At 34.8% G+C, this 13,962-nt stretch overlaps 1 protein-coding gene across 1 annotated transcript in view; it reads left to right on the top strand.

The window, feature by feature from the left end:
- LOC115233103 overlaps window positions 1–13,962 on the top strand; it is a gene marked incomplete at its 3' end in the record, with an annotated part of 35,061 nt that extends 21,099 nt beyond the window's left edge. Inside the window, exons 18-26 of the mRNA XM_029803347.1 lie at window positions 171–350; window positions 604–816; window positions 1,343–1,624; window positions 1,801–2,289; window positions 2,599–2,759; window positions 4,420–4,563; window positions 5,684–6,032; window positions 6,442–6,629; window positions 6,916–13,962. Of these exons, the coding sequence (XP_029659207.1) occupies window positions 171–350; window positions 604–816; window positions 1,343–1,624; window positions 1,801–2,289; window positions 2,599–2,759; window positions 4,420–4,563; window positions 5,684–6,032; window positions 6,442–6,629; window positions 6,916–13,962 (9,053 nt within the window). The remainder of the gene's footprint in view (window positions 1–170; window positions 351–603; window positions 817–1,342; window positions 1,625–1,800; window positions 2,290–2,598; window positions 2,760–4,419; window positions 4,564–5,683; window positions 6,033–6,441; window positions 6,630–6,915) is intronic.

The following is a 13,962-nucleotide window of genomic DNA, read 5'->3' as shown; positions in this document are numbered from 1 at the left end:
GTATTATTATTTTTATATATTAATAGTATAAAAAATTTAATAATATACAAGTCACATTAAGAGTAAAGAAAGAGAAAATATACACATACATACATATAGCATGTTTCTGAAATTTGAAGTTGAACATACTAAAATTAAATTTTTACATTTTAATTACTTTTGTAATTCAGATGGACAAAATAATTCAGAGAACAACCAACAACATTTCGAAGCGAACCATGTGCCACTTCAGCAACATTCTCAAATGCCGAGCAACACCGGCGAGGGCACATTCAGACACCCGCTTCCACCAGGCATTATCAGACCCAGATTGCCTATTCAACCCAACCTTTTAATTAGAAATTCCATTGGTAATATTGGTTCGCAATATCTTATTTAGTAACTCTTTTTTAGTACATAAAAAATAATTTATAATATTTTATATACGTATATGTATGACAAATTTCTTTTGATGCAATATTTATATATTATTTTTGTGTAATATTTATATTTTTATATACAATTTAAAGATTATAAAAAAATGTTAATCTATTTTATTATTGATGTTTTATATAAAGTCCTTGATTTTTACATGAAATTTCCATGTGTTATATATGAATACAGGAATAAACCCACGACATCCTGTAGCAGGGAATATTCAGGGTTCAATGGATCATCGTACCAAAATGTTGTTGCAAAATAGGCCTCAAGTAACTACCACCAATATACCTCAACAGCATTTCCAAGGAAATCAAAATCTACAAACACGAATGCCAACAGTAAGAAATACCATACCCGAACCCTACGATATTTTACAGCAACAGAGGCAATTCACAGGTAAATTAAAAGAGTCTTGAGAGAAAAAAATATATTTTTTGACATGTTAAAAGAAATGAAGCAATTTTATAAGATTTAATTTACTTTTATTTTATTTTACTTTAATTCAATATTAATTTTATTTTATTATAGATTGATTAAAAGAAAAGAGAGAGAAAGAGAGAGACGGTATGTTTTCTCTTTCCATGATTTTAAAGACAAAAAATTCAAAATTTTTAAATTCCAGATTTAAAGTCTTTTTAAACATACAGTATTTTTTATATCAGCATTTCTTATTTCACAAACATAGAATATTTCTTATAGTTTTTTATGTCCTATAAATTTAATAATTGTGAAAACATCATTTTCGATGAAAGTTTAGTGGTTTTGAATCACAATTTTCTATTTACCTCTCTTTTCTATTAAATTTAGCATTTTAGCGATTTTGAGTTTTAATATTTTATACAATCTGAAAAAGTGCTCAAATTTCTAATATTTTAAGTTTTTACAAGTTATAGATTTTAACAAAACCAAAAAAATTGTTTAGATGTAAATCAAGCGCAGAATATGAACCAGCGCATTGCACGGACGACGCAGGACAATTTGAATCAAAGTATTCGCATGTTGAATGCGGTTCCGGTCCAAACACCTCTTCCTACAACGATAAGCGACACCGCGGGAGTGACTACTTCGGAAGCGTCTGAGATTCCCGACAACGTCACAGCCGAATTGGAGAAACTAGAGCAGGAAGGAGCTGGGCCAATGGTCGAGGTCGAGGGTGTCAGTGCAATATTGGGAGATTTAGCAGACGATGATGATGAACTTCTCGGTAAGACATATGTTATAAAGCAAATAAAAATTCTTATAGTAAAATAGAATCAAAATGTTATATTACTACAGCAATATAAAAAAAAATTGTTATACAAATCAAATTATAAAGTTTAAAAATATTATATGAATTAATAATATAAAAAAATCTGAAATTAAAAAAATATTTATTTTTAGCCGAAATGGGAGCAGATTTCAATATCCTGGAATATGCTGATCCTGAGTTAGACACGATTGCGGGCGGGGAGAAGACTAACATCCTTGATCTAGATCTCGAACAAGTTGAAGTTGATTCCAAGGACGAGAAGCAAAAAAAGGAAACTAAGGATGATGATCAGAAACCGGAAATAACTACTCCATCCTCTGAAATTTCTGCCGATTCCTGTCCGACGAGCACAAGTTTGACCTTGACAGAAAATTCCAATGTGCCGACAATGACGTCGTCGCAAGCGACATCGCAGGCAATACAGGCGCAAGTGGTGCAGCAGCAGATGCATCAGCACGTGCAACAAGCGGCAGCGATGGGTCGGCCAATGCCACCGGGAACGAAATTGCTGTCGCCGGACGGAGCCGTAGGAGTGGTGACTTCCACGAATACAGTGACCGTGAGTTATCCGTCAAACTTTCCTGGACATCAGCAGAGAATCTCGCAAGCGCATATACAAGGTAAATGGAAAACATTATGTGTATAACACTGAAATATGTTATCTAATTACTTGTTTTAAAACACGCATTATTTTATGTATACAAAAAACTTCATATTTTACAGAAACTTGTCAAATTACTTTATTTATAATGATCCTATACGAGTTACTTTAAAAATATATCTATAATTAAAATTTTTTACATAAATATTATATGTGTGTATGTGCGTGTGTGCACGCGTATATAGTATTATTTTTTATATAAAAAGACTAATCTTAATTTTATAATACTTATAATACTTATATAATAAATCTATTTCTTTTATCGTAGTTTCGCAGCAACAACGATTGGGCATGCGAGTAGGAGGGGTGCCAAATAGACTAGTCGCCGTAAATCACATGGTCGGCACTCGAATGCCTCTTGCTCCGCCACCGCCGCCACCGCCACCCCCGTATCCTGGACCGCCGCCTCCGTATCCTGGACCAATACAGGTAAATGCAAATCTTTACATTGCAATTATACTTTTTTTAAAAAAATTATGCTTTAATATTTAATATTATATAAAAAATTACGAAAATTAAATTAAAGTAAATCGAAATAAAGTTTAAATTTAGAAAATTAAGAAAATTAAATTATGAATTTTTAATTTTAATTTAATTAAATTTACTAAAGTATTATTATTATCATTATTATTGTTATTATTATTATTATTATTATTATTATTATTATTATTATTTTTATTTTTGTTATTTTTATTTTTATTTTTATTATATTATACTTTTAATAAATTAAAGATAATTAAAAATTTGTAATTTATAAAAAACTTTTTACAATATCTTTTAAAAAGAGAGAAAAAGAGAGAGAGGGAAGTAAAGGGATAATTTACTTCTCTCACATATATTTAGAACGTATACATATACGCATGTTTACGCGCTGGCGCGCGTGTACGTGCATACGCTCGCACACACACACCCACACACACACACACACACACACACACATACAACACAAACACACAACATGCATATACATATACAAATAGAAAGAATAATAATAATTTACGAAATTGAAAACACAAAAATTTGTAAATAAATGAAATAAAATATTGATAACTTTGATGACGATGTTAACGTTGATAAAATTTAATGTTATAATAAAACTTTGCTGATGACATTTATTTAATTATATAACACGGTTTGCAAGGTGTATTAATACATATATATAAAATGCTTCATGATTGCATGTATAATATTTGTGTCAGTCAATATTTTACAGGTTTGCTAAATTTATTTCAAAAATATTTTGCGCGGATGCAGTTTTTCAAAATATACACGAAGTAATGTTGCACTATTTGTTAGGCAGCAATTTTAAAATTATAATTTTGCAATATATTGCATATTTTGCAAATTACGCGCGCGCTGAAAAGTATTCATATACTATTGAACTTGGAATTTAAGACAACTAATATATTTACACTGATAATGATTTGACCAGAAAGCGAAATCAAAACGTTAGAATTTGTTGTGATTGTAGACGTAGCTAAATAATATCTAACACTTTCAGTGCCAAGAAGAATGTATTTTAAGTTACAAATATATATAATTACAACGTTTTTTCGTTACAAAACATATTTTTTCTCAGTTAAAAGATGGCGAATTATTCTCCTATTTTTCGAGCAAACAAATCGTAATGTATAAATAGTAGTAAGCCTATAAATAATATATCGTTTTTATATTTATAACGTTATATTCTTTCATAACAATTGTTATAAATGTGGAAAGAGAAATGTTTTCAATTGAAATTTATATTAATTTAAGAAATATATAATACTAGGAATAGCTATTTTTAAATCGAACATTTTTCAAACGGGAATACTTTTATTTTATACGTATATATGTATGTATGTATGTATGTATGTATGTATGTATGTATGTATGTATGTATGTATGTATATATGTATGTGTACATTAATAGAAACTTTATTTTAATATTTTCTTTGCAATCTAATGGGTTGTCACGAAAGAAATTTTAGTATAGATCTTGAATATATTCAAATGGTACTGAAAGGGTTATGATAAGAATATTGGCTGGTTTTTTTGGCCTGGGTGTGCAAGTTTGCAATATGCATTTGGTGTTGGTGCATGTGTCTAGATGGGGCTGTGCCCAGGTGGTGGTGGTAGTGGGCGAGGTATGACACGGCCCCCGGTCCATATAACGGGACATCAGGTGCCGGTGGCGGGCCCCCCGATGGGCCCTGTGGTGCCACACCCTCACCGAAGACCCTTGCTTTTGCAGGTGAGCAAGATTCGGGTCATTTCTAACATTAAAACAGAATAAATAAGTCAGATTTAGTGAAAGGACTCATATGGAGATAAAAACACCCTTAATTTTTATTCTTTATAAACGAGAATATATTTTCTGCTAAAACAAACATTTTCTATAATGTAGACGTAGACGAAATAAATGTATAATATTTGATTAGATAGTTTACTTATATTATAGAACAAAATAATGTTTTAAATAGAACAATTAATTAATTAATTAACATATAGGGAAGAAAATTTTTTTTATTTTTATTTAATTAATTTATGTTATAAAATATAATATCTATACTGCTAGCTATTAAAATTGCAGCACTATATATATGTATACATACATATACATAATGTTACAATTTTATTAGACAGCAGTGTATTATGTCTGATATCAAAGGAGATTTATTTAAACATTAAATATTTGGTTATATAATACTAATTAAATAAAAAAAAAAAAATTTTTTTATGTTATAAGTTGAAGTTTCATTATTCTGTTGTAAAAACGAAAACAAAACATTAACACTTGCACTTTTTTATCCCCTTACCTATATTTATTTTAGTATAAATTTTAATGCACTTTTAAATATGTTTGCATGCATATTGCATGATATTAATTTTATTAACATTGATTATAAGAATGCGTTTTACCAAAAATTTTGCTTAATTATACTTATTTTTTATTTTGAAGTAATATGATTCAGAATTTCGCTTTTTTTATGATTTTTACGTTATTTAATGTATTAAAATCGTTCTTCATGCATGTGCGAGCTACATTTATTTGTATGTATTACTAATTAGATCATACATTTCTTTGTTTTTTTTATATTTATATATAATAGAAAGTAAATAAAAATTTTACTGTTAGAAATATTATCATATGTAAACCCCAATTTATAACAACATAAAATTACATAACATAAACTTACATTTTATCTACATTCTTTCTTACACACATTGCACTTAACTTTTTATATATATACACGTATATAATCTTATTTTACTATACAATTTGATATTCTATTTTATTGGATCTATCGCAATCTTAATTTCTGAGTTCCAAAGTAGCATCCCTTATATCCGAAATCGACTTTGACTGTCAGCAGTCGTGTTCACAGGAGCAGCCGTTGTTGCTAGAGGAGTTGCTGGAGCAGGAAAAACGAGAACAAGAAAAACAGCAGCAACAACAACAACAACAAACTGAAAATACCACCGGGAGTGGTCTTTTGAGCGATAGTGATTTCGAAAGACTAAAAGCTGATGTTTTGGGCACTACGTCACCACCTCAGAGTATAGTGCCGGTGGTCAGGCCGCCTTGCGTAGCAAGACAAGCATCTTCCGCATCTGATACCAATTGGCAGCAGAGTGGTGTGGCTGCTGATGGGACGGCAAAGCTAACAGTGGCACAGGTGGGAGCGAGACAACCGATCGCTACACAGACTCCGCCTGAACGTTAGTAATCTTCTATTACCTGTTTTTCCATTATTTCTGCATTGAATTATTAATTATAAAAAAATTAAAATAACCTTAATAATAAAAAAGTGAATTGCACAAGCACATTACATTGTTTTAATGTAATAGGATTAATATTTATTAAAATTAATTTTTATTATAATTTTAGTTTCCTAATTTTTATTAGAGTTTGTTAGAGAATTTTGTATTTTATTCTTGATGATCAATTTTATGTGTATAAAATAAATATTGTTTTATTTTATCTAAAAATTTGATTATAGATGTATTATTTGGTATTCTCTTTAGTATCTATAATGAGAAGACATCATAAACACATGAGATTTAATTTTCTTTATATAAACTATATCATCTTTAATCTGTTGTGAAACTGCGTTATTTATTAATTTAGCGAGAGTAGCTACGTTCAACATTCCTCAAATACCAGCACCACCAACTCCACCAGAAAATATAGTTAACGAACAAGATCGACAGATGCAGTTGCAATATGAGCAATGGCTTAATCATCAAGATCAAGTATTAAAACAACAATTACATTATTATGAAGGAGAAATCCAAAAACTCCGCAAAATAAGAAAGGTAAATAAAAATTAATTAGTCTTTATATTAAAATTAAGTAATAAATATAATTAAACTACATACAAAACTTTTTATAATTATAAATTAAATAAATTAAATTATAAAAAAATTCCCTTTAGATAAAGTATAATATAAAGTTTTTTCTATATTATATAATAGTAAATAAATTTTCTTTATAATAAGCTTTGATGTGACTTGAATCTCTTAACTTGTTTATCTCCTTATTTTTTATTATGTATAAAATATTGAACTGCTTTATGTAATTTTTTATCTCATCTCTTTCCAGTCTCTCAATAGCAAGCAACGCCAACTTCGAAAATCCGGTAATGAGCTGACAGAGACGGACGCTGCCGAGCTGCAACGGGTTTCCAGTGAACTGGCTATTTTACAAAAACATTTGGATGCCTCGCGTAAACAAGGCCGTCAACACAACATGCTGATCCAGGAATATCAGAGCAAACAACAGCAACGACAGACCCAACCGAACGAACCTTGTTCTCCATTGATGTCACCTTCTCAACATTCCCCGATGCATTCTCCAGCAGCTTTAGTTTCTCAAAGCCCTGGTCCTAACATGATTCAACATTCACCGGCAACTCCATCAATTATTCAACACAGTCCAGGTACACCGCTGCTTCAGCATAGTCCAGGTAACTCTCAGTCAACAAATCTAGGGACAATGTCACCTCATAATGTCCAACAACAATCGCCAAGAATTGGCACTCCTCATTCTCAAGGTGACGAAAGTCCATTTAGCCCTGGACCAATGCCTTCTCCGGGTTTATGCAATCCTAATACTACGCGGATGACATCACCACAACACAGAGCCATTATTGGTGGAAGATTAGCAACTTCTCCTGGTGCCTTTACGCCAGAGACACGAAATCCACAACAAATAATAGTCGATCAAAATGTGAGAGTTCATAATTTAGCTCAGAGATTTGTCAGGCCACCAGAGGGGACACAAAGAAGAGGGGGCATTGTTTACAGTCCCCAACCAGGGCAGCAACAGTTGTTGAGTCAGCAGCATCAGCAATTGTTGCAGAGGCAACAAATTATTCAACAACATGATACTGTTGCTCAGGATCAGGGACAAGGCACCATTGCGCGAGGAACATTGCAGCGGCAACAGGTTTTTACTCAACAACAGCAACATGAAAATGTTTCTCGACAACAAATTCTTCAGCAACAACAGAGTGATATTTCTCAAGATGGACAGAATATTGTTGCTCAAAGAAATTTGCAGATTGCTCAACAGAGGCAGATTCTTCAACAACAGCAACCAAATGATGTCTCTCAAGAAGGACAGAATGTTGTTGCTCAAAGAAATTTACAAATGGCTCGGCAACAGATTATTCAACAGCAACAAGAAGGTATTTCTCAGGACGGACAGAATATTATTGCACAAAGATCGATGCAAATGACTCAGCAAAGACAGCAAATTCTTCAGCAGACTGAAGGTGTTGTTCAGGAAGGACAGAATTCTATTAATCAAAGATCGTTGCAAATGGTTTCACAACAACAGCAACGACAAGCTCTTCAGCAACAGAATGATATTACTCAAGAAGGACAGACTGTTGTTACTCAAAGAAATTTACATTTGACGCAGCAACGACAGCAAATTCTCCAGCAACAACAAATTGTTCAACAACACGAAATAATTTCTCAAGGTATTTCTCCGGAAGGACAAAATTCTATTGGGCAAAGAACGTTGCAAATGGTTCAGCAACGACAGCAAATTCTTCAGCAGCAGCAACAGGAAGATACTTCCCAGGATATACAAAATGTTGCTGTTCAAAGGAATTTGCAAATAGTGCAACAGCGACAAATTCTTCAACAGCAGCAGCATGAAGGGATTACACAGAATATTTCTCAAGATGGACAGAATGTTGTTCAAAGAACATTACAAATGACACAGCAACGTCAACAGGTTCTTCAACAACACGAGAATATTTCTCAAGATGGACAGAATGTTGTTGCTCAAAGAAATTTGCAAATAGCGCAGCAACGACAACAAGTCCTTCAACAACAGCAACAAATTCTTCAACAACAACAAATTCAGCAGCAACATGAAGATGTTTCTCAAGATGGACAAAACACTATTACTCAGAGATCACTGCAAATGGTTCAGCAACGACAACAAATTATTCAGCAACAACATGAGAGTGTTTCTCAGATTATTTCTCAAGAGGGACAAAATTCTATTGCTCAAAGATCATTACAATTGGCTCAACAACGACAGCAAATTCTTCATCAACAGCAACATGAAGCTATTTCTCAAGAAGGACAGACTTCTATTGCTCAAAGATCGCTTCAAATAACTCAGCAACGTCAGCAACTGCTGCAACAACAGCAACATGAAGGTGTTTCTCAAAATATTTCTCAAGAAGCACAGAATTCTATTGGTCAAAGATCGCTTCAAATGGTTCAGCAACGACAACATATTCTTCAACAACAGCAACGACAGCAGTTTTTGCAGATGCAGCAGCAACAGCAACAAAAGCCACCCAACTCACCAATGGTGTCTCAACCAGCCAGTTCCCCAAGTCCACAGCTTCATCAACAACTTCAACAAGGTTATGGCCAACCTCCTAGTTCACCCATGGTACAGCAGGTGACGATGGGGTCACCAATGCTTCAGCAGCAGCTGAATCCGATTTCTCAGCCTCCCAGTCCGATGAACAGGATTTCGCCGATGCTTCACGGTGGTCATCATCATTCTTCAGCAACAAATCAGCCACCTAGCTCACCGATGATGCCTAGAAGTCCTATGGTAGCCGGATCTCCTATGCAGATGCAACGAAGACAATCTACCGGAAATAGTCCGGCTATGCCAGATAGACCACAAAGCGTAGAAAATCCTGGAACACCAAGAACACCACATACACCTCATAATTTTGTTCAACAAAGTACTAATTTAACTGCAACTTCAAATGATCAAGTTTCTCTGCAAATTCTTCAGGAATCACCTTCTTTAGTAGAAAATTCTGCTAGAGGTGGAGGAAACTCCAATAATCCTCTAAATCCAATCCCTTTTCCTAATTATGGAAAGTCTGGATATTTTAAATTAGGGTTGAGGGGCGGTTCGCCAGGTGATCAGCAACAAATTTTCTCATTAGAAAATACTACTAATAATAATAATAGTAAAAATCACAATAACTACGCAAAGTTAATGCAATTTTCTAATTTTGGAAGATTTGGATACTTTAAGTTAGGTTTAAGAGGTGGATCGCCGATGTGGTCAAGCAAAGCAGAGAGCAGCAAAGGCAGCAAAGAGTCAGAAATATCTCAGATAAAAAGAGAACAGCTCGTAGAAGAGAAAACAAACACTTCTTTAAATCGAAAAACCGTCAAGATCGGTTCACTAGTTTGCGCCGATTACAATGATTTCGATGATGACTCGCATACTCCGCCACAGGCTTCGCCGACGACCTTAGAAGTAAAACCGACTCAAAACTCTTCCTTGATCTCTTCAAATTTAGACAATGAACCTTTGGAAAGTCCTGGAGTAAAACTGGAACAGCTTCCAGACACGACAGATTATGATGATGATAAAACTATAGTAAACACCGAGGTAACTTTGAGCTCCGCAGCTCAGCGGGATAGTGATGATATCACTGTCATTGAACAGTTTGGTGACTCGGAACTAGTTGATGTTATTTCAGGAAGTTTAGAAGGAGATATGCAAGAAGAATATGTTCTGTTTGAACCCGGAATGGTGGTGGATCTCTCTGCTGATAGCAACGATTCACTTTGCCACGCTTTAGTGAATGATGCTGGTCAAAGTCACGATCTAGTGCAAATCCTGGAGATTGAAAATCCTGAATCACAATCAGAAGAACCGATTTTGAGTGATGAAGAGCTAATTCCATCTCATTTGAGAAACAAAAAGGGTCTTAGACTCGATATAGTGAGGACCTTGCAAGCTGGAAAGAAGCTAGTCGCCGTTACTGATACTCCAGACTCTCCGGATCAAGAGGAACTGCGAGTAAATCCTTCTCCGGGTTCTTATTTGGATCAATCTCTTGATCAAGAGCTTATGGTGTCTTTAGTAAATGAATCTGAAGTAGTTATCATTGATCCTACGACAAAATCTCCCGAAGATAATCTCTCCAAAGGATCAGGCGATGAAGACACTGAGAAAATTGATTCCAACATACAAATTGATGTTTCCAAAGAGAACACAACTAATGAAGGTTCCATAGATGAACAAAACAAGATGAAACAAAACAAGAGTCCCACGAACTTTGTTTTTTCAGATAAAACTTCTTATAATAATATTTTATCTTCGACTATGCATCCAACAAGTATTAATACAGTAACATTTTCAAACTCACCGATTTCTTTAATAAATACTGCAATTTCTTCAAATTCGAATACAATTCTAGCTTCTGTTAGCTCCGATTCTCAACTAAACCAGATCTCAATTCAGCCAATTGCGACAGGAGCGAAAACGATAGATCAATTTGACTCGAAGGAAGTTTCTTCGAGCTCCTTTAGCAATCAGAAAGCTTTCACATTATCATCGACGATGGCAAGCATCGTGGCGGACGCGAAGATTGCTGCAAAACTTAGCCAAACGGCTATAGTCTCCAACCCTCAGAAAAGTAAATTAGATCTAAAAATCGGAGTATTCTCTCCCAGGGAAATGCCGAAAATATTATCTTCAGGAAAGCCTTCAGTAACTTCGGATTTGCTGATAAACAAAACGGAATCTCATAACAATCCTACGAAATTAGTACTAAATGTGCAACCAACTTCTGTTACACTATTGACTCCGAAAATGTCGATCCCAGATTTATCGAAAAAAGGGAGTATTTTGAAAAATAAAGAAAAACAAATGGAAGGTCAAGCAGGCGAAATGAAGAAAGAGAAGGAGGAGGAAGAGGTGCAAGGTAAAATAAAAAACGAGAGCAATTCTTCGGGGTTAATTGCTGAAGAAAAGAAGACCGATCCGCTAAATACTACAGATGAACTGGAGAGTATGCTAGAGGCTATTCATAATCCTGCAGAAAATGCTGAAAATAAAAATGATACTCCAACGACACTCAAAAGGATGTCGCCCGTCACCGATGATTTATCACTTGTTAACATCTTGGAGAACGATGCTGAACTGGTAGAGAACGACAAAGAACAGATTTTATCAGGTTCTGACGTGCAAAAAGCCAACAAATCGAAAGAAACTGAAAAAAACATTGAAGAGACTAGTAATGACAAAAATACTCTTTCGAATGATAAGAATCGTCAGGAAGAACTGTGTACCGAAGTGGAAAATTCTAAACCATTTCTTCAGCATTGTTTGAGTGAAGAAAAGACTTTGATGGAAGAATCTTCTGATGATATTTTAGATATGTTGCACAATATCATCTCATCGAAACCGGAAATGGCAAACAGCGGCGAGCTCAAGTCGAGTCTTATCTACCAGATGCCAACTCCGCTTGATACTTTGCCATTGAATATTCTTCAAGATTCGTTGATCGATGTAGAACAAGAAAACCTGGAAAACGATCAACTTTCTTCAACTGAAGCTAAAAATCAAGTGAAAAATCAAAATTTTGAAATGAAGAAGAGTCCTCCAGCGACGAGTCAAGCTTCTACTTTAGTAGTTAGTACCGTGGCGCAATTACAAAAAAGTACGACAACGGTTCCTCATTTATCGCCACTCTCAAAACCAACTGAATTGACTTCCAACGTGGCCAACGTATCTCATCAGCTAAGGACATTGCTTTCGTCCTTGCAAAGCAATCAGAATACGGTGAATCAAACTGGAGTAGTCACCATGGTGTCTTCAGATAAATCTGGAAGCGTTTTATCTGCTTCTAACACCCTGTCAACCTTAAATTCGTCAAATAATGGTCAAAGTGGAGTTTCGAGCTTGACGAGATTAGATCAAAATCGCTCTCAACCTAATTCGATTAATAATACTATCAAAGATTCAGAACTGACTCTAAAGGAAGCAATAAAAGAATCGGGCGGAATTATTACTGCGGTTACGAAGATTAGCAATGGCGAACAAGTTTTCAGGGTAACTTGTTCAGCTACAACTATCCAGTCTACAACAGTTTCTAATATTTCCAGCATTACTTCCACAATAATAACCACTAAAACTGTTACAACTTCAATTTCCATCACTTCGAATGCCATGTTGAATGCTATGCTGGCCGACACTACTTCTTTAAAGCCTTCAGTTGCTGGTCATAGTCGTAATAACACGGTATCAACTCAATCCGTCAATTTTTTTAATTCCGTTTTGCCATCGACTTCGATACAACGCTCACAAAGTCTCCAGGCGATTCTCCAGGTCAGTTCAGGATGCTCTACACCCACTCGAGTACAAGTAAATACCAATTCAGCCGTAACTAATTCAATGCAGTGTGTTAGGACTATTGTACCACCGTTAGCGACTTCCAGCGGAATCTCTGGTACTCCTAGCATCCTTCAAACGACCTTATCACAAGCTCCAAACCACCTTTTGACTTCTAATCAAGGTCAGTATAAATCTCCTGGCCTTTTACCCATTGATAATAAAAATAACGACCTTGAAAATCAATCTACGACTTTAATAAAGGATCCTGAAGAGTCCAAAGTACAAGAGAAGAGAGAAATAGATCCTAGCAAGAATTCTAATTCTTTGAGGTTGGAGGATTCCCAAAATGTATTACTAAAACAACTATTACAAAATACGGTGGGTGCTACGACTTCAGGGTCGTCGCAAGGGCCCAGTCTACCAATAGTTCCTTCGTTGGAAGCTCAACTAGCTCGGCCAGTTCTACCTACACCGCCATCTCTGCTTCCTCAATTGCTAAACGAGACACCAACACCGAAACCAGTAATAAATAAACAAGTTCTTACGAGAGAAACTTCCTTCTTGTCGCATTCAGTGTCACATTTGAAGATTCAGAGTTCACCAATTAAGGAAGAATCTTCTAAATCTTCTCCTCCATTATCTAGTTCAATTCCAATAATGTCCCAACAAAGAGGACACAGCGAAAGTTTGAAGCAGCAAGCAACAAAATCAGTTTCTACTTCTTCAGGAAGTACTTTGGAAAATTCTTCAACAAATTCTTCAGTAAAACAACAGACAGTTTCTTCTACAATAACAACGACAAGGATGTCTCCAAGTATTTCTACGAATCAGCAAGAATCTTCTGGTCAAGGAAAGCCAGGGACTAGCATTGACGAAGAACCTCAGACTCCACAACGTGTCGCCGTTTCCATTTCAAAAGTTAATTTACAGAGTAAACCGTTGATGGCTTCTGGAATGACTTCGAAAAATGTTCAACCGCTGACTAATAATTCTAGTAATATTTCTGGACCTCAAACCCAAGTTCAG

The sequence above is a fragment of the Formica exsecta genome, unplaced genomic scaffold (genome assembly GCF_003651465.1).
Source record: "Formica exsecta isolate Colony F162 unplaced genomic scaffold, ASM365146v1 scaffold160, whole genome shotgun sequence".
Classification (NCBI taxonomy): Eukaryota; Metazoa; Arthropoda; class Insecta; order Hymenoptera; family Formicidae; genus Formica; species Formica exsecta.
The sequence above is the reverse complement of the archived record's forward strand: the minus strand, read 5'-3'. Positions and strand labels throughout refer to the sequence as shown.